Consider the following 22,424-nt stretch of genomic DNA (forward strand, 5'->3'; position numbering starts at 1 on the left):
AGGAATTTTCGAGGTGTCACATCCTCACCCCCTTAAAAGAAATCTCGACCTCGAGATTTTTATTGAAATAACTGAGGGTACTTTTCCTTCATCGTGGACTCTAACTCCCACGTATAATCAGGACCTCTGCGGCCCTCCCATTTGACCTTAACAATGGGCACATGCTTCCTCCGAAGCTTCTTTACCTGTCGGTCCTCAATCGACACAGGTTTTTCTATAAACTTCAAGTTTTCATCAATATGCACATCTGTATGCGGGATGACTAGCGATTCGTCAGCCAGACATTTCTTCAAATTGCAGATGTGGAACACATTGTGCATACCACTAAGCTCTTCTGGTAAGTTTAACTTATAAGCCACTGATCCTACACATTCGATGATTTCGAATGGTCCAATGTATCTTGGGCTCAACTTACCTTTCTTGCCAAATCTCATTACCCCTTTCCAAGGAGACACTTTGAGCAAAACTTTATCGCCAACCTCGAATTTGAGGGACTTCCGCTTACCATCGGCATAGCTTTTCTGCCTATCACGGGCAGCTTTTAGGTGCTCAGTGATTTGGGCAACTTTGTCAGTCGTCTCCAGGACTAACTCAGGTCCTGATACTTGAACATCTCCGACCTCGGCCCAGCAAATGGGCGTTCTGCATTTCCTACCATATAGGGCTTCAAAAGGCGCAGCCTTAATGCTGGAGTGGTAGCTATTATTGTATGAGAACTCTATTAGAGGCAGGTGTCTATCCCAACTTCCTCCTAGGTCTATCACACATGCACGAAGCATGTCCTCTAGGGTTTGAATAGTACGCTCACTTTGCCCATCCGTCTGAGGATGATAAGCCGTACTAAAATTTAGCTGCGACCCTAGAGACTTTTGGAAACTTTTCCAGAAGTGAGATGTATATCTGGTATCTCGATCAGAGATGATGGATACCGGTACGCCATGCAGAGCTACTATCTTATCCATATATAATTGGGCTAACATGTCAGAACTGAAAGTTTCTCTAATGGGTAGGAAATGAGCTGACTTAGTCAGTCGATCCACTATCACCCAAATGGTATCATTTCCCTTTGGTGTTTTAGGCAACTTGGTTATAAAATCCATCGTTACCATCTCCCATTTCCAGGTGGGAATCTCAGGTTGTTGCAGCAAACCTGACGGTTTCTGATGCTCAGCTTTAACTTGAGCGCACGTCAGACATTTAGCCACATGGGTGGCTATAGACTTCTTCAAGCCTATCCACCAATAATTTGCCTTCACATCCTGGTACATCTTATCCGCTCCAGGATGGACGGAATATTTAGAACTGTGGGCTTCCTTAAGGATGACGTCACGAAGACCTCCATAAATAGGAACCCATATTCTTCCATTCAATCTCAAGATTCCGTCCTTGCCATAGGATAACTGTTCTTCAGTCACTCCTAGGTTCTCATTGGGGTAATTAGCTTCTAGCACTGCTTCCTTCTGTGCAGCTAACAACCTTTCATGCAGACCATTCCTGACCTCAATGCTTTTGGCGTTGATTCGGATTGGCTTTATCCTTTCTTTTCTACTGAGGGCATCTGCGACTACATTGGCCTTGCCTGGATGGTATCTTATTTCACAATCATAGTCATTTAGAGTTTCCATCCATCGTCGCTGCCTCATATTCAATTCTTTCTGGTTGAACAGGTGTTGCAGGCTTTTGTGATCAGAGTAGATCACACACTTCGTGCCATACAGGTAGTGCCTCCACAACTTTAGTGCAAATACAACAGCACCCAATTCTAAATCATGAGTGGTGTAATTTTTCTCATGCACTTTCAATTGTCGTGACGCGTAGGCGATGACCTTGCCTTTTTGCATTAACACACAACCCATCCCGGTGTGTGATGCATCACAATAGACTACAAATTCATCAATACCATCAGGTAACGTCAACACAGGAGCGTTACTTAATTTCTGCTTCAAAGTATCGAATGACTCTTGCTGCTTAGGCCCCCAATTGAATTTACTATTCTTGCGAGTCAGCAAAGTTAGGGGTGCTGCAATTCTTGAGAAATTCTCGATGAATCTCCTGTAGTATCCAGCTAAACCTAGGAAACTGCGAATTTCCGTAGGTGTCTTTGGTTCTTGCCAATTCATGACGGCTTCAACTTTAGCGGGATCCACTTGAATACCACGCTCACTGACCATGTGTCCAAGAAATTGGACTTCTCTCAACCAAAACTCACATTTGGAAAACTTGGCATACAGCTTTTCTTGGTGAAGCAGCTTTAGAATACTGCGGAGGTGTTTCTCGTGATCAGCTTTACTCTTGGAATAAATGAGAATGTCGTCAATGAAGACTATGACGAATTTATCCAAGTAAGGTTTGCAAACGCGATTCATGAGATCCATGAATGCGGCAGGTGCGTTTGTGAGCCCGAAAGGCATCACTAGGAACTCGTAGTGGCCATAACGAGTCCTAAACGCAGTCTTATGAACGTCTTCTTCTTTGACCTTCAACTGATGATATCCTGATCTCAGATCTATCTTGGAGAAGTAGCTTGCCCCTTGGAGTTGATCGAATAGATCGTCGATCCTGGGTAGAGGATACCTGTTTTTAATGGTAACCTTGTTGAGTTCTCGATAGTCGATACATAGACGCATCGAACCATCTTTCTTTTTGACAAATAGAATTGGTGCTCCCCAAGGAGATGAACTAGGTCTAATGAAACCTTTAGCCAATAATTCATCTAACTGTGTTCTCAATTCCTTCATCTCCGTTGGCGCTAGTCTATACGGTGCCCTAGCAATCGGTGCGGCTCCAGGAATAATATCGATTCTAAACTCCACTTGTCGGTCTGGTGGCAACCCAGGCAGTTCTTCTGGAAATACTTCAGGGTATTCAGATATAACGGGGATATCTTCAATCTTCGGCTTTTGTTCATCAATGGTTACCTGTGCCATATAGATGACACAGCCATTCTTCAAACATTGGGATGCCTTGAGCATAGACAACTGCTTAGGCAATCCATGACGAGTATCTCCCTGAATGGTGAGTGATTCACCAGATGGAGTCTTGATTATTACTTGCCTTCTACTGCATACAATCTGGGCTTGGTTATGCGATAACCAATCCATACCCAATACTACATCGAAACCAGCTAACTTGAAGGGTAGCAAGGATAGAGGAAAAGAGTGGTTCCTAATGGATATAGCACATCCATCTAACACAGTCGAGACTGTTTCTAAGGTACCATCTGCTAACTCTACCTCATACTTAGCACTAAGGGTTTTAACAGGCAATCTTAACAGCTCACAGAATTTACTATCCACAAAAGATTTATCCGCGCCCGAATCAAATAATACTCTTGCGAAAACGTCATTAATGAGAAACGTACCAGTTATGACGTTGTCGTTCTGGATGGCTTCTTGGACATTCATTTGAAAGACCCTAGCATTGGTCTTCTTTCCTTCTTCAGCCTTCTTGGCGTTCTTTGGGCAGTTAGTCTTGATATGCCCCTTCTCATTGCAATTAAAACAAGTTGCATCCTTTAACTTCTTGCATTCAAGAGTCCTATGCTCAGAGGACTTGCATATCCCACACTTTTTGAACTGGGACCCCTGTTCAAACCGGCACCTCCCAAAATGGTGCTTTTGACAGGTTTTGCACTTGGGCCTATCGCCCGATCGATTCTCATTCTTCCTGGCATCGGAGCCCTTCTTACCATCACGGTTTCCCCTATTCCTCTTGCTTGATCTGTGAGAGTTATCATCTTCCCGTTTCCTTTTGTCAGATTCCGAACTTTTTAGAGCCCTCTGTCTTGCTGCATCTTGGGTGAGTGACAGAGATAAGTCGGTGACAGATCGAAACGTAACTGGTCGCGAGGCCTTCACACTGGCCTTGATTTCAGGGGCCAAACCCCCAATAAAACGCGCGATCCTTTTTGGTTCAGGGGTTACCAGGTAAGGTACTAATCTGGATAAGGTGTTAAAACTGGTGAGGTATGCTTGACAATCAAGGTTCTTCATAACCAAGGATAGGAATTCAGATTCAATACGCTCAACCTCATGTTGAGGGCAATAGTTTTCCTTGATAAGAGCAACAAACTGCTCCCATGACATACTATACAAGGTAGCTTTCCCAGATGCCTGGATCAATGCTCCCCACCAAGCCAACGCCTCACCTTTGAAGGATTGTGATGCAAACTTCACCATGTCCCTCTCAGCACATCCACTAATGTCTACCACCGTCTCAATCTCATCGAGCCATGTCATACAATCAACTGCCCCTTTCTCCCCTGTAAACTCTCGAGGTTTACATGACACAAAATACTTATACGTGCAGCCTTTAGCACGTGGGGTTTCATCAACCACAAGCTTTTTAGGGTGAACACTGTTTTCATTGGAGGAATGACGATCCTCATCTTTCTTAGGTTTGGGAGAAGCAGGTGGCGGCTTGTTGCGAACCTCAGAATGGTTCTTTGGCTTAGCATGAGGTGCAGACAGGGTTCTACTGTGGGTTTCACTGAATTCACTATACTGTCGCGCTAAGGCTTTGTCAACTGCTTCATTTACAATTGCTTTTAATTCGGCACTGGTTACTAGAAACTTTACATCATCACGGTTCTCAACCGGATGGCTATTGGCTTCCTCTGATCTAGTCATGTAGCTTCAACACTACATATAATTAATAGACAAGGTTTTACTTAAAGGCTCTTTTATAGTATTTTATGTTCTATTAACCAAGGTTTTAAATTGCCATTTTAGGTTAATTTATTGAAACATTAGGATGTTATTATCCTACAATACTTTAATCATTAGCACATAGGCCTAGTCACAAGGACAATAAAGATATTTCAATAACCAAGATTTTACAATATCTAGGTGTTTTAGGTCGAATCATAGTTCTATACCATTAATTAACAGGGAGTCATGAGCTACCACTGTCCTTAGTCACGGAGGACATTTAATTATTGCCCGCAGGCACTTCACTTTCAAAGAAGTGGTTAATTAATTTAAGGGAATTTTAAAATTAACCCAAATATACATGGCCTGTGTGACTTTACTGATTCACAGTTTGCCAAGAGCTTTAACATACTAGATGTTAATAATTTGGAATCTATTATGTGGGTTATACCATCTTGGCCAGGTTTTAATAACACAAGGGCTAGGTTTTACCTCTAAGATTCTTTTAATAATTAACGCAGAACAGTCCTAAATTGAGATGTTAATTATAGATCTTAACCTAATTATGGAACTACCATCTTGGCTTTGTTTTACAAAGCTAGGTCTTGGTTCACTTTAGATTTTACCAATTAATTATAATGGCAGATCCTTTTTAAATATTTCATTTATTTTCGTAATTTATGCATGCAATAATTAAAGAAACTTAATTAAAACATCTCACACATAGTTTTAAGACAGTACTACAATTGCCCAAACGGGACTTCTACTAAAATAAATGAAAATGCCCACGCAGGGGCGGGAAACAAGAACAAACCCACGCAGGGGTTAACTAACCAAACTTGCTCACGCAGGAGCGGAATACAAACCACAAGCTCACGCAGGAGCTGAATACTGGAATAACAAGTCCACGCAGGGACTGAATTACAATACGAATAAGTAACAAGGGTTTTCAATGACCCCTCCTCTTCGATTTCCCCTTAAGCAAATCTGACAGCCCCTTGAAGAATCCTTGCCGCTCTTTGCGGTCTTCACGAACTTCTTGTTCGACTTGGCTCAGCCTCTCAAGGACTTCCTGTTGAATCGGTGGCTGAGGCGGCTGATACACCGGCGGAGGAGGTGGCTGATGCTGGTACCCATAAGTCGGGTAACCAGTAGTCCATGGCCCTCCATATGGTCCTTCAGGATGAAGAGCATTGTAATCCCGAGCTACTAGGTATGGATCTACCTCTGCATAACCGTAGTTGTAGTTGTAGTGGGTGTGTGCCGGCTGCTCAAATGGGTTGTACGCCGCTGACCCAGCATATGCAGGAATCGGGTTATCGAAACCCAGAGGTGGTACCACAGGTACTGAGTTGACATCTGGTATGGGGCTTGACGGACCACCATCATAGGGGTCTTCTTCCTCCTGAAGTGGGGGATAATGGCTGCCACTAGATGGCTGGGGAGTAGCAATCCGAACTCCACCTCGCACGGACATCCGTGCATTAGACCTTCTTCGCCTTGGTGGCTCCGGAGGCGGCTGCTGCGGCTCTACTGGCGGTGGCGGCGGTGGCGTGACTGCCACAAATTGATGACCCACTGAAGGATCCTGTTGCTGCTCATGATGCGAATGTTCAGACGGTGTGAAGTACCAGTCAATGTTTCGGAACCTTTCTTCGTAGCTGTCTGGACCACGATATGGCGATCCATGAAATGATGACCCATCTGATATCTCGATGGGATGGTTCGGCGTTCCTGATGCTGGCTCCACGGGGTCAGTATCCTCATCCATGTCGTTCTCCTCTGGAAAGTGGTCTCCCGGTCCGAGTGGGTTAAAACCCATGGGTTCAGGCAAAAGGTTAGCCGGGTTAAACCGGCTTTGGAAGACGGGTGTTGGGCTGCCAAAAGAATGGTGAGAATTGGATCTTTGGAGAGGTATGAAAGCTGGAGGCTGGTTATTGGGTTCGTTTTCAGAATTGGGCCCAAATGAATGTTGGTACGAAGGAGAGGAGCTAAGGGATACTGATCGCCTTCCTGGTTCGACATAGAGTCTCCAGGGCTCTTGCGGGCTGGTGCTCATAGTAATGGATGGGGTTCGCCGGTGCGAAGGCCCGGCTTCGTGATCATGACCTGTCACGGGTCCTTTGCCTCTACCTCGAAGGAATCTGGGTGGCATGATGACCTGCATACAATATTTAGATAACCACAACAATATAGTTATAAAAGACTCAAAAATAAAACAAAGCAGAGTTGTCCTATGTTCAATGTCTAGACTTGGAACTCGAAGAATGTGCAAATTTGTGCACTGAGATTAAACACAAAAGGCTAGTGTTTAATTCACTCAGTGTTGGCTCTGATACCAACCTGTCACACCCCTAATTTCCACGTGTCACCGGTGGGCCCGGTGGGGGATTCCGTGACGTAGTTGATATCATCATATGTCAAACAACACAAATTATAATGCACAGCGGAAGCAATTGAAAATAGATTTATTTCAACTATTAATTGTAATATCAAGTATCACAACCAGTCAAAATAGATCCACAGGCGGATCGAAGTAAAAAGAAAGTTATTGTTCAACAGATTACGCATCCCAAAAGCTTGCGAGACTCTACGATGCTAAGGAGAAACCAGCCTATTCCGTATAGCACCTGCACTTAATCTTTTTGGGGAAAATACGTCAGTTTGCACTGGTAAATACAATTTAACTGACTCATTTTAAAAATATTGGTTTTAAATGCACAGGGCACAAAACATTTTATAACTTGGGAATAATTAAGCAGAGTTAAACTTGTAAAAGATTTACATGTTTGTTGACCGTTCAGTCGCCCGAGTCGTGTCGGGTTTAAGGTTAAATGACACACCACATGGTATAAGTCCGCGGCGGGAAGCCAACGTTAATACCTTAAAATAATAGACATAAAACCGGGTGTACGCCTACACCCGACTGTCGAGGTTGTGGCCAAAAATGATGCCAAGGATATCCGGGACATGGTCATTAAGCTCCCAAAGGTACAAGAAACAAACAACACCAGATTTTCAAACGGGTCCCATTGGTAATACCCATCTACTAATGAGATGGAACCAACCGCCCGACCAAGCGGTATATTACATACCGTACCCCCAAGCCCGTATAGGGAAAATAAGTTAAAAGTATTTACCTGAGCAAGTATAACCACAATTTCAAAAATGCACGTGTCTTTTACTGGGCTCCTATTCTGGAACGAAGGTTATAATAACCTATTAGAATCCTAACGGGTCTTTTAACATAGCCTAAGCTTAGACCGGTTAGTTTCAAAGAGTAATTATGGTTTAATCGCGAGGAATGCGAAAACCGGGGAGGAATGTGATTTAGACCCTACAAGCTTGGATACTTGTATAATATGGGTAAACTAAATACATCCTGAATTTTGAGACTTAGATGATATGGTTTGACCCGCTTCGGCTAATATGTGTGAACTAGTCACATAAGCCGATCCGAACGCGAAAGTGCGTAACGAGTAACCATATAAGTCATATGCAAGTTTCCTGAGATTATATGCACCAAATATGTTGTAATATCAGAAAGGTATGCCCAAATATGCCCCAAATGTTTTTATATGCCAATTACGCCTCATAAGGGCATTTTAGTAATTTTACATAGGCTAAAAAAGGGTAAAATGGGAAATCTGAGTTTCCAACTTTAGGCTACTGTTATAATGTATATTTTTTTATAAAATATATCAGTAGGTTTTAGGCCTTTTATATAAAATCTTATTTTGACATATACTATGTCGTAAAAATGCCTAAAAAGGCGGTTTGGAGCCATTTCCGGGTTTTAAAAGAAATGCTGATATTTTTATATTTCCAGAAGGCTCAAAGTATGATATTTAATATAACAAATCAGTTGGAAAAAGGCTTCGGGTCAAAAGGTTATGTAAAACTCATTTTATGACCGAAAAGGGTAAAACCGGCATAAGCCGAAAGAAGCTTAGAACCTCTAGTTATGCTCAGCCTAAAAATAAATAAAAATCTTTAAAATTCTCAAAATATTATTTTATAACAGTGGGTATAAAGTTTTGGCATAAAAATTCGGGTTTAGATAGGCTATGCGTTAATTACGCTAATAATTTACTAAGAAAGCCTCTATTTACGCTAATAAGCATAACTCTTAATCTAGACCTCAAATTGATGTCAAATTTTGGGGACAACTTTATATTTCAGTAACTAAGGCGTCTACCCTTTTACATTTTCAAAAATTATGATTCTTGGACATTCGGGCATAATGGTCAACATATGGGCTTTTAGCGGAAACATGCATACGAACTAAATATCTAATGAACCATATTGTGTAATCACAGGAGGATATACTAACATGTTAATAGGTCCAAAAGAAGCTCTAAGGCAGATTCAAACTTGCCTAAAACGGGTCAGAACTGAAAGTCAAAGCGAAAGTCAAACTATGCGACTTTCGGTTCCGAACCGGGTCTAAACAGAAAATTGTCGAGTTGAACATGTTGGAACATGTTCTTACACTTATTACCAAGTTATATAAATTTTCAAACAGGTTACATACAACCTACATTGCTAATTATGCGTTAATTCAAAGATAAGCATTCTGTTGACTTTTTCTAATTAGCTTTGACTCGACAATTAACATGCTTAGAGTGGGAATCTGGAAATACCCTTTTAAAGGTTTATTACCCACTTAATTACCTTCCTAAAGGTACTTTTAATTCGTGATTATACAAAGTACATTATGCTTAATCACGAAGTCAAACCTTAATTACGACGGTTTGACTTTTGCTTAATTAACTAAGCTAGAAAGGATTAAAGAGGGTTAAGGACACTTACAAGAGTCCTAAGATGGATTAGAGAGCCTAAGAATTTGACTTGGTGACCAGAGGAGCTCCAGAGAATGTTTAGCCAAGGTTCCAAGATGAGCAAGTTCAAATGATCAAACTCAAGCTCTATTTATAGTGAACCCAAGACTCTTGGATCAAGCCAAGCAAGTCTAATGTTGATACAAGATCATTACATTTGTCCCAAAGGGTCTAAAAACAGCCTATGCAGCCCATAGAAACCAAAATTTACGATTTAAGTCGGTTACAAGCAATGGACAGGCAGCTGTCCAAAACATACTGCCAGCGACGGTCTTACGGACCGTAAGCTTGAGGCCTTACGGTCCGTAAGGACCTCTTGCGGACCGTATGCTACATGCCTTGCGGTCCGTAACCAACTTTACTGAAACATAGTTCAGGTGCCTTCTTTACGGACCGTAAGTCTAGGGCTTTGCGGTCCGTAACCGTTCATGCGGAACAGAATCTATATACCCTGCTTACGGACCGTAAGCCAAGGGCCTTGCGGTCCGTAAGAGATGACCAGAAGACAAAAATTTTGCAACTTTAAAGTCTTGACCATGCATTTACAAAACCGAAACATGCCTATCTTTTGCAGCTTGTGGGACCATCTGACCAACCTTTGCATGAGGAGAAGACTCTTACATGTCCCCTATTTCATTTATTCACAAAGGTCTTGACAAATTGACGGATATTTCAAAGGAATGGGTCTTGAAGTTTTTATAGAAGTTGGCCATTATATAACTAATGTTAATCACAAGGATCTTATTAAATTTAGGAGTAGTAACAACCTTCATTTCCATAGTCCTTAATAAAGATGAACTTTATTTATTGAGAACAACCGGTATTTGTACGAGATGATCATAAACTGATTTAAGGATCTTGGGATTTATAAAATGTCGGGTCGCTCAGAGGTGATTTAATAACATGTCGCCCTTGGGTCGTTCAGCGGTAATTAAAATACATGACGCCCCTTTTTAAATAAGTCCTACCACATATCTCTTTATTAAATCCGGTTTCTCTGACACGTCTGTCACAGAGGACACGTGTCTTTATTTAATTGGACAGGAATTTTCGAGGTGTCACAACTATATACGTAATCATTAGTATTTGTACTCACACTCTCACTCATATTCATAACAACGCATTTTATGCTTATACTTATAATCGTATTCATACTTGTACTCATGCGTTTTATGCTTATAATTATATTTATACGTTTCATGCTTACACGTATACCCATACTACTCGTACGTTTGATACCCATACTTACGTGTATATTCATACTTAAACTTATACTTATGCTCATAATTTTGCTTTTACTCATGACTCATACATTCGTACCTATACGCGAGCGTAATCCGAGGGATTCGTTTGCGTGGGTCCCATACATACATAAGCATGGAATTGCTTACATACTATATTCTTATACATACACATTCTTATTCTTTCTATGTATACCCTGATTCATACACAACTAGTACAAGGTATGCAGATCATGCGACGATCAAAATAATCGCGGGTGCACACGGGATTATAGTGATAGGCGTATGAGAACCATAGAGTGTACTACAGTGTATGGTAAGACACAGAACGTAACCTGACACCGAATACGAGACAGCCGTGACATGGTCAAAACATGGTGGATACGCCGCTGGTACTTCCTATATATAAGTGTTTCACCATGTTACCAAACCGTCGTAAAACGTGCCATGAGAAATTCAGTGTTTTGCAGACCCTTTGACCTAATACAAACTTTAAACAACTCACAAACGCATTTTGTCCGATTATCCATGACGAGACTTCATCTTTAACACGCTACTTTCAACTAACTAATACTTATATCATTCATATACTTGCATTCATTTAGTGTCAATTGTTCACCCCATACTCCTATTATTCTCCATTATCCTTTATTTCATATGAACCCCGTTCGCAATCAAGCTTGTTTAAACATTCAAATCCTAACTTATCTCATTACCTTTAAAACTGTCTTCCTATTCTTTATTCTTATGTAAATGTACTTAGTATACCTTTAACGCTTTATTCAAAGTACCAAATCTTTTCGTTACTCTCAATAAACAATTTTTACGAAAATGTGATTTTTATACTATCCTTTAAACTCCCCATGCAAACTACCACACTTTTCATCAAAATACTAAGCGCATTATACGAAAGTTATACTTCTTGGATATCATATTTTAAAAATACCTCTCCATTCTGGGACATTCAAACTTATTTAAACTCCTTTGCCTATGCGCACGCATACACGTTTTTACCTATGCTTAAACGCCTCAACTCATTTTAGTCAAACAAATTCCTATCCTATCGTTCTTCAAAATTTCGTACTTTTCTAAACGTTTCAAAACTCCCAAGTCTCGATTCTTTTAGCCAAAATGCTTTTTCTCCAAGGTCTTCCTCTTGAATAAATTTCGGGACGAAATTTCCTAAAGGAGGGGAGACTGTAACGCCCTGCTTTTTCATACTTTCCATAATTAGAAAGCTCGCCTTGTAATGCTATTTTTGGAAATCTTGTATTATTGTAGTCGTCTTTCCGTTGTAAAATCCGAGACTTGGATCATAAATAAAATTCGTATTTCTTTAAATTCACCATCTACATATTCATACATGTTCATACGTTCGAATTCATTGTACATCGAATCCTTATCTGTAATTCATACTTATACGATACTTATTCACGATGCATGTCCATGCTTGTCCTTAAATTGTTGACACTTAAAAACCCCTAATAATATGCTATTTTATACAACGGTTAATCATCTAATATGTGACATATACTTGTCACTTACAAACATGTTACATACTTGTACATTACACTTTTTACCTAGTTAAATCATGTTTTATTCCATATTTTACCTTGTTACAAGTTAGGGGAAACATTGTTGCATATTATTACACAACTTAATTAACAAAATTACTCATTATAATGTTTTAAATATAAAAAAAATAAAGAAATATGGCAGCCCAATACAGCAAAATTCAGCCCCATATAGTTGGGTTTTGTGGGCTAGTTTCAAGGTGTAACCCCTTCTAAACACTTCCAAAGCCCAACCCATTGAAACCCTAATCCTTCCCCCTATAAATACCACTTATAACCAGCCTCCCTACCACTTTTGCAACACTAAAAACTCTCAAAACATCCTCCAAACCGTAGCTGAAAGCAAGGGTTCGAGCAGATTGACACCCCTTCATGAAAATGAGCATAACTCACTCAATTCTTATCCGATTCACTCGATTCTTTTTCCTACTACTTTGTATTGAGCTTATCTACGTTTCCATGGGTTGTTCACAGTAAATAAGTCCCTGGAACTCCGGCAAAAAGGCTCCAAAGTCCACTGATCGTTTTTGTTTTCATGAAATCCTTGTTATTTCTTACCAAACTTGAGTCTATCTCATCTCAAACCTATGTCCTAATGCTTACAACACTTTAGTGGTTGGTTAGGCTTAAAAACAAGGTTGAGACACTTAAAAATCAGAGGATTTAACCTCATAAACTTGGTGTTTTGTTTAGGGTTTTTAACCCACAAGTCATGTCAAACTTTGTCTTTGATACATGAGTGATTATGGAACAACTTGGGTTGTCCAAACATACAATCCTCACATGATTTGATGATTTCTCTTAGTTAGTGTGTATATTTCTTATTCTTTATTGTATGTTCATGACCCTCCTTGGTTGTTTTTCTTACATCAAGTGTAGTGGTGAACACATAGAGGTGCCTAAATGGAAGACTTGATCTTCCTACCTCCTACATGATTTCTATGACATTTAGAGGTACCAAAATGAAGATTTTAATCTTCTACCTCATGCTTGAACTATTGGACATATATTATATAACCTAAATATATAATTCGAATAATCGAATCTTTGATGATGAACTAGTGTTCATATGTCGGGGTACTAGATTACATCATCATAGACTATGATAACTTGTCACGATTCTAATGGAACCTTGTTCCATGAAAACATCTAAACTCCTTCGAGTTTCCTAGTGTCAAGAACAAGCATCATATGTACTAAATGATTATTTTCCATGTTATTCTCATACCTTATTTTTATGTTGTTTTAAACACCGAATCTCGACTCTAAACATACTTGAACTTTAACCCTTATACATTCGGACTCTAAATCTCTACTCGTCAACAATTGGATAATCGGAAAGCATATGCAAGCCTTGTGAGTATACTCGTATTTTCCCCTTTTTACTTTTACCACTTTTGGGGTGTAACATGTTTATCTATCAACAAACTTACACATGAACATTTTGCTTAAACACATGAACATTCCTATAACATGCTTGTATACGTGATGGCTTGATGCTTTAAATTTGGATTAATCTTATGTGTTGAATTTATCATTAACTTCGTACGAGCCAAACCGTGACATATGTAGCGCTATAGGATTAACGACCCGCCCCTTTATCTCGGTAATGTCATGAGCATATTGCGTTTCCTTGGTTTGATATGTTAGACACATACCATGTTTAAATGTTCATCTTGAATCACATGCTTGCTATGAGGAATTGTTTAAAACTTATCTTTTGCTATGTATGTATCAAACTTGTATACTCGCCTTTGCTTTTGCATTGAATTGTATTTTTAAACATGTTACAGGTTGATGAGGACAATGCTAAGAAATGAAGTAGCGTTGATGCCTAGATACACATATAGACGCTAGGGTTTAATATGTAGTATCAATTTTGTTATGATTGTTATGTTTCTTTTGTTAAACTTGTTGTATTTGAATTTCTTGTAATGTTGACAATTTGTCTTATGAAATGAAATTGGATTATTTAAATACTTGTCACAATTATTAGCGTTATGATGTCTCGAGCAATCTTCACACTTCGTCTCATCCCGATGTTTCCGCCATTGGTTGGTGTGTGACAACTACCACCATACATAATTAATACAAATCATTAGCATGATACACAACCCAAGCCTACCGATCAACAATTTGTTAGTAATATATCGAAACATATTCATCACACTAATAATCACAAATGGTCCGTAATTGCATATCATATGGTCACTAACAGGATCTAGTATACATGCAACTAGAGATCATGGAATCCACTTCCATGATCACTTTAAGATCATGCTAACAGTTTGTTCTCATACATATATATATCAATACCACACAACATCAAATCACATAGCCAGGATATGCACAAAGTGGAAATTAATTCAGTGATGATTATACTAACCAAGTGTCCGTGAGTGAGAGAGAGAGAGAGAGAGAGAGAGAGAGAGAGCTGAGAGGAGGAGAGCTTCGGGTGCTTCCGGCGACGCCTTCGTGTCTCCGGCGGGTCGTGTTGCGTTGCAGCCGTGAATAGGGGTGCGACCAGGGGTTTTGAGGGGATTACCATCATAGGCTGCCATTGATGATGGAACGATAGGGAGAAGGGTAACTGTCGCCAATTGCATGAGGGCTAGGATTTACAAGGATTGTATAAACAGAATGTGCACCCATTCCTATAAATTACGCCCCACACAAGAATCAGTGGATTGGGCCGATGGTTAAGAAGAGTTGGCTCACATTGGGCTAACCGGCCCATGAATACACAGTGCACACCTACTCGCGTGTGCGGCTGGTTGTGTAGTGTGCGACCCAGAATGATGTGCGGCCGAATTTATGAACCAACACTTAGCGTTTAGCAACTACAATTACGAGCTAAGTGTTACGAGTTTAAACGATGCTAACCTTGAAAGTTCGGGTTGTCACATCATCCCCAACTTGAAAGAAATTTCATCCTGAAATTTGATAAGCGGTCAGGGAGGGAAATGAAGTGATGAGTAGATCAGGGTGACTGTAGGTTTTCCCCAGGTACCACAGGTGTGGCATTGGTGCTATATGGCACGGTTTTACACCATCGTCGCAACACGGGGCTTAGTTCTAGTTTTGATTAACTAATAAAATTTATCTAGGAAAATAATACATTAGATTTCATGATTATCACATGTTTTAATTTAAAATAATAAATTTAATAAATGAAATTTTATTTATTTTACACTTCCACAAATCATTTAATAAAATGATTATCTGAATTCATGGAAAAATTATATAAAATTCTCAATACAATTATATAATCTATAAAAATCAGTGAAAATATTTATAGAATTTATTTGTGAAGATCTTGTATTTTTAAATAATTAACACATGCATAAATCCAAATTAGTTCGTGAATTTCCAAAAGTTAAGGAAAATTCTATAAAAAATACCCTAGTGTTTATATAATCTGAAATATTCAACAAAAATGTTTGTTGAATTTTTTAAGTCTATCTTGTATTTTTATTTTATTTATCTATTGATTAAAAGATAATTAATTCACCAAAATTCCAATTCATATCTAAAAATTCCCAAAATTTACAAAAAAAAAAATACTAATATTACATAGGTATAACAATACTCTACTTTCAATTTCATCAAAACATATGTCTAACCCTAAAAACACCAAATTCTATGAACGAAAAAGCCTATTTTCAACTACAATTAAATTCGAATAATTCAGCCTTCTATCACTGAAATCGATAGAGGGATTTTTGTAGAGGATGAAAGATAAAGAATATTAGGCTTTGGAATCACCTGAAAAGGTTATGAATTGAAGGAGATATAGTCGTTTGAAGTTACGAGCCCTAGAATTTTCTTCTGATTAATTCGCGATGCGCGGTTGATGAAACGAGGAAATTTTAGTGGGGTCTTGCATGGTTTGATCAAGAGAACAATTTTTATGATTTTGGTAGCCAAATTTTACGAATTGTGTAAAAACACAGTTCATGTTCATAGGAGCTGTAATGGTGATCGATGCTTGATTTAATAAAGTTAATTATCGAGTAGGAATGGATAGATTCAAGAGTATAAGCCTCAATTCTCTAGGAAAAATGAAATGAAAGATACCAAGAAGAAGGCCAAACATCGCGTACACAAGTCGTGGGGGTCGGGTTCGTGTTACAACTTTCTGATCATAATGGATGGGAAAGATGATGGGTTCCGGGTTGTTTATTAATAAAAATTGAGTCAAAATGTAACAGAAAAGTGATGTGGATCTGCTGGTTGGAGGTCTGTTTGTTGTGCGAGAGGACTCAGGTTTGAGTTCACCCGTTTGCAGCCTTTTTGTTCTTTTAATATATATATTTAAAGGTTCTAGGTTGGGTTTATAAACAAGTAGAACTCGTTATAAAATTCTGGCTCCATGATTGTTAACTTCGAAATACTCGAGAAGTACCTGCGAATATCCACAAGTTATCAAACAACTTTGAAACCAAACAGTATAAACACTGGTCCGCACAAATGTAAACTTGCTAGATCCGTGCGAACTGAAACTAGTAGATCCGCGCGTATCGAATAAGGCAGATCTGTGCGAGCTGATAAAGCTGATCCGCGCAAAACCCTAGATCCGCGCTAATAAGAAATAACCAAATCCGCGCAAATAAAATTTTGGTCTGATTTGTGCGTATCCAAATTTCTTGATCCGCACGAACTGGCAACCTTGGATCCGTGCGAATTCACTTTGCGCAGACCTGAGTTAAGTTTTTCATTGCTTTTTAAAGAATTTTTGGTGATTTAGCTCGAATTTTGATCTGTTTTTTTAAGGATTAATTAAGATGTGATTTTCCACAACACATTTGAAAATCAATCATTTTTAACCATAGATTTGACATTAAATCTGATTTTTAAACATGAAAAATAAGTGTAGAAGAAGAATGAGTAGAAAATGGTGAAATTCAGATCATTTTCCCTCCGATTTGACTCTGATTTGCTTGAATCTACTCATATCTTGTATCTTCAGTGCTTGCAATCAATCTCCTGCTCTGATGCCACTTGTAGGAACGTGTTAGGACCGATCACGATCTTCTTGAATGTACAACTAATTGTTATGACTTCGTATCTCGTGCGGAATCCGAGTACGAAGCTGACCTGAACAAGAACAAATAATTAATAATGATTTCTATTGAAGATTTGATAGTATAAAACCGTGAAATCACTTGGACAGAGTTTCCCCCACTCAGGTCCACTAAAGGTTCTCTACAACAAGACACAAGACCACTATATATAGTTGACCCAGATCCGCACCTACACTTATCACGGATGTGCACAAACACGAATCAACATAAGTGCGGACCTGTTGGTTCGTGCGGATCTGCTTGTGCGCTGACCAAACCCTAATCGTGCAGATGGGTTCTGCGTGCGTTCGTGCGAACTGACTCCTGCGCATATGAACATTATACTTCATGAATTGACCTGTTTTATCTTATAACTACGACTTTTTATATTTTACACTCAAACTCATGTTTGACGGAAGAAATAGACATAGTGCATTCACACTACCACAACAATCACAACACTCATCATTACATCTCTACCTACAAAAACACCCACCACCATACTAGACCCACTAGAGTTAGAAAATGTATCAAAAGAGATACAATCTTTCTACTCTACGACTGTAGGGTTGTCTAAAAAGCTCGCGGCTCGGAGCTCGCTCGGATTTAGCTTGAAAAAAGCTCGCTCGATATGGCTCGATTTGAAAGTGAGCCTAGCTCGGCTCGGCTCGTGACGAGCCAAATTGGCTCGCTTGGTAGCTCGATTCGGCTTAGCTCGAATTATTTTACTTATAATATATTTTATTTTTATATACATATTCTATATTACAAAAACGTGATTATTATTTACATTTATTTAGGCTTGTAGTTTGATATCTATGACATATTTAAAGGTTGATTGTCGTGCTAATGAACAAATATTGTATTTACTTGAAATATAAAACTTATTTTGCGTTGGTGAACGTGATTTTGGCTTGTAATATATTAGGTTGAACTTTTTTTGAATTTGTTCTTTTGAAGTATTGAATAATATTTTAGAATACTGAATTTTGAGAGCTGTGTATTAATTTTTACTTTTAAAAGCGAGCCAAACCAAGCCGAGCCAGCTTGGTTTAAAACCCAGCCGAGCCAGAGATTAGATTTTCAGCTCGGTTTCAAATCTGAGCCGAGCCAGCTCGGTGTATAATTGAGCCGAGCCCAAGCTTGCCCTAGCTCAGCTCGGCTCGGCTCATGAACAGCCCTATACGACTGACATTAGCCAACTTACCTTTTCATCCCTTAAAAGGTATTCAAAGCCTAAAAATGTACAAGAATACTTGAATCTAAAGAGCATACAATCTGAAAGAATAGCTGCTTTTAAGGAGGCACAACAAATTCTATCTGCAAAATTCAAAAAAGTGAATAGACTAGAACATTTTGCCAAAGATGTCAGCCAAAAGGCTTCTCAAGGACCAGTAAACAACCCTGAGCTCAGAAAAGCTTTAAGGGAATATTACTTGGAATTCATAATGAAGAAGAAGCCTTACACAACCACAAGGGCTCAATTCTCTGGTTGGACTACAGAAGCCCTTCTAGAAGAAATTGCAAGGATTGAGATGTTAAAGCTCAATCTAGATATCAAGCCCACTCCTCAAAATTGGAAAGTAGGTAAAAAGCTTTTTGATCAAAACGTTGTTGAGCTTAGAAGAAAGAAGGAGAAGATGGTGACAACAAAGTTTGGATCTATACAATCAATGACGAGGTGGGATGAGCCAACAATCAAAGACAACTACAAGAAATTAGAAGAATTAAGAGCTAAAGATCCCCCAGTGCCCAAAAGGCCAAACTATGAATATATAAATGTACCTATCAGCTCTCTAGTTAATCCTTTAGAATTTCCATATGCTAAAAATGTCTCCTCAACTATTAGAAGCTATCTTAAAAGACAAAAGGAGATGTTTGTAGAAGATCTACAAAAGTCTGAAGATGAGATAAGGAAAGAAAGGATTAAAAATGAACTCATGTATGGGCATCCAGATACCAAACCAAAAGAGCTGTTAGGGCAAGTCTTGGGAAAACAATTTCCCTTACCTCTTCTAATAAAATCGGTCCCAGTAAATTCATTAGCCTCAGAAATTCTAAAATGGTCCTCAGACAAAGCAAGCCATGAATTCACAATAGTCAGGGCAAATGGAGAAGTGAAAAAGACTTCAATGAATAGTGTCATCAGCCTAAAAATTGAAGATCTGCAAGATCTACTAGATCTTCCACTTGAAAGGGATGCAGATGACTCACTCTCTGAAAGATTTGAGAAGTAATTCAAAGCCTAAATCAGATAGAAGTTGAAGAGGAATAAAAAATTGATCTAATAAACATTTTTTGGCATCATTTGTCCTGGGGGGAGATTGTTGGAACTACAAAAGAACAGATGATATTCAAAATCCAAAATATGATCAAGTGATCAAGAAAGAAACAAAAATTTGAACTAGATTCCCCCAAGGATAGTGAATCTTGAACACCTAAATCAGAGCATTTATTGAAGACCAACAAACATTTGTTCAAAGCCTTGGAACCACTGTTCATGAAGAAACAAGGTTTGTTCAAGTCCTAAAGTCTGTTGAAGCAAAGTTCTGATGAAGAAGACCAAACATCTATCTGGCCAAACAGATGTTTAGAACAAAACAACAAAGGACAACTTCACAGTTGCTTCCCAATGTAACAGTATTTGTTTTTTAAACAATGTTTAGCATAGTTAGATCAGTTGTTTGATTTACACATATGTTTGCAACATCTGTGGAATCGTTCCTGTTAGGAATGTTAGATGTGTGACAACTGTCAATTTTCCGTGTATCCGTATAGTAATTAAACAGTAATTTGTATCTTAATGACTGTGCCTGATTTGGATTAATGACATGAATGATTTTCTGATTGCTGTCATATACATACAAGTGCATTACATGTTGCATGATTTCTTATCATTATTGCATGCAACACAGTGTGATACAATTAGTGCACAAAATCAAGTAAGCACAGTTATCAGACAAACTAGAAGTACTGACGAGAGTTCAGTACTCAGACAGACATGATATTGAGACATAGAATGAGCCCGAAACCAAGAGTTACACTAGTATTGTGTGTAGGAAAGTAAGGATCATAAAACTGCCTTCCTAGTGATAGTTTAAGTGCCAGAAAGTGTCTAAAACTCACAGAAACTGTAGAATTCTGCATAATTCAGCAAAAATCAGCACTTTAACAACAAAATACAATGCAGAATTACGGCTTAATGGTCCAGAATACCTTCCTAGGTGTCGGGAATCAAAACTGTCATAAAAGGGAACATAAAGCACACTAAACTGCACAATTTAGCACCTTAACGAACCGGTAACCAACCGAACAATCGGACACTACCCGAAACACCAAATTTTCACTAGAAGCATTGTTTTAGTGTTACGAAGCTAGTTATGGTCACCGAACATCATGATACATCCTATAAACACTAAACACATATAACACTAACTAACATACTTACAATCTAACTAATATCCTTAACCAATGTTTGAAACCCAACTATACCCCCCCCCCCCATTTACGGTTCACAAGGGGCCCACCCCCTTGATTTCTTTCCATTATTTTATTAGATATGTTGTTAAGATTGTGAACATAATAACCAATGGATTAGCATGTGTTGGAAGAATTTGTTTAAATCCACAAGACCAACATCCTCTTTCATTCTAACACTTAAACCAAACTTCATCATCTCTCTTCCTCATCTCCTTGCTCACGGCCACAACACACACACACAACACTTCCATTTTTCAATCATTCTCAACCATTCTAAGAAGATCCTAAGGTGTAAGATGTCACGGCCCCCGACCCGGTTTGACCCGTTTCGGGAGCCGCGGGACAGAAAATCCCGTGGTACTTATTTTTATAGCGGAAGTCTTAACAGGATCGTTTTAAACTTGAAAATTTTGCCCGAGTATTATTTATTTACATTTAGGATAAACCCCGTAAATATCATAATTTCATTATCTTACAAACATGTTTATTTATTTTATTTGAGCCACCACTTCAAGCTTGATAGTGCTCCGTAGCACGTGTACTTAATTCAGGAGGTCACCTGAAACATGTTGTAAAAAGGTTTTGTCAGCGGGGAAATACTGAGTGAATCATTCATTTTGATAAAATTGACACATAGTTATAAATTACAGCATAAGAGCGATTACTATGGCAGTATCTTAATTAATATCTGGTCTTGCCACCCGTGTGACGATGGTCATACCACTATTGGGTCCAGTCACCCAATTAGTGACGTTTTTGTCACTGTTAGGTCTTATTAGCCTAACCCATGTTAGGGCTTATTGCCTAACCGTGAGAAATTAGTAATGTGCACAATACCCCACTAACCAGCGGTTAAGATAACCACGACTTAATCCCTGTAATTATAACACTTTGAAAATAATTTGAGGTATTGTAATACTTACTCACAAACGGTGAGAAAATAGTTAAAAAGAAGAATGACTCACAAACTGTGAGAAAAGAGTTTACAAAAGAGGAATGACTCACAAACTGTGAGAAAAGAGTTTACAAAAGAGGAATGACTCACAAACTGTGAGAAAAAAGTTTACAAAAGAGGAATGACTCACTTTGCAGATTTAACGGGCAAGGTATAAGCCTACTGATTAGCCTTGATTAAACCTAATTTAATAATAATGCACACACAATAGGTTAGTAACTAATTCAGCAGTTACGTCAATTCACGAGATCAAACCCTCACAATGATTAACAAGTGCAATACTTAATAATTCAATCGGATTCACAACGAATAACAGAGCATAGTCCGAATTCGAACAGCACTCAAATATTCAAGTCGAAATCACGATGAATAATCAAAGTACAAGCTCAATTTGAGCAGCACTCGGACATTCGTTGGATAGTTATAATCGATCGGACGTTGAATCGTAATAGCGATCGAGTTATTACCCTGATTGCGGCAGCACTTCGTGAATTGTGTGTGTTGTGAACGATATTCGCTATAACTCGATGGTTACAGAGAATTTGGACGTCGAATGAACACCAAAATTCAAGTGCCAACGTCCTTTATTTATAGCTGGAAAATGTCCTCCCTCGCGCCACG

The 22,424-nt window shown here is 38.9% G+C and overlaps 1 protein-coding gene across 1 annotated transcript; it reads right to left on the minus strand.

Moving 5' to 3' along the window:
- Positions 1-5,598: 5,598 nt before the first annotated feature.
- Positions 5,599-6,804, minus strand: LOC110866494 (leucine-rich repeat extensin-like protein 5). Its single transcript, XM_022115640.2, has one exon. The coding sequence runs from the start codon at positions 6,802-6,804 to the stop codon at positions 5,599-5,601; it is 1,206 nt and encodes a 401-aa protein (XP_021971332.2).
- Between the last annotated feature and the right edge of the window lie 15,620 nt (positions 6,805-22,424).

This window comes from Helianthus annuus, chromosome 7, assembly GCF_002127325.2.
Source record: "Helianthus annuus cultivar XRQ/B chromosome 7, HanXRQr2.0-SUNRISE, whole genome shotgun sequence".
NCBI classification, from domain to species: Eukaryota; Viridiplantae; Streptophyta; class Magnoliopsida; order Asterales; family Asteraceae; genus Helianthus; species Helianthus annuus.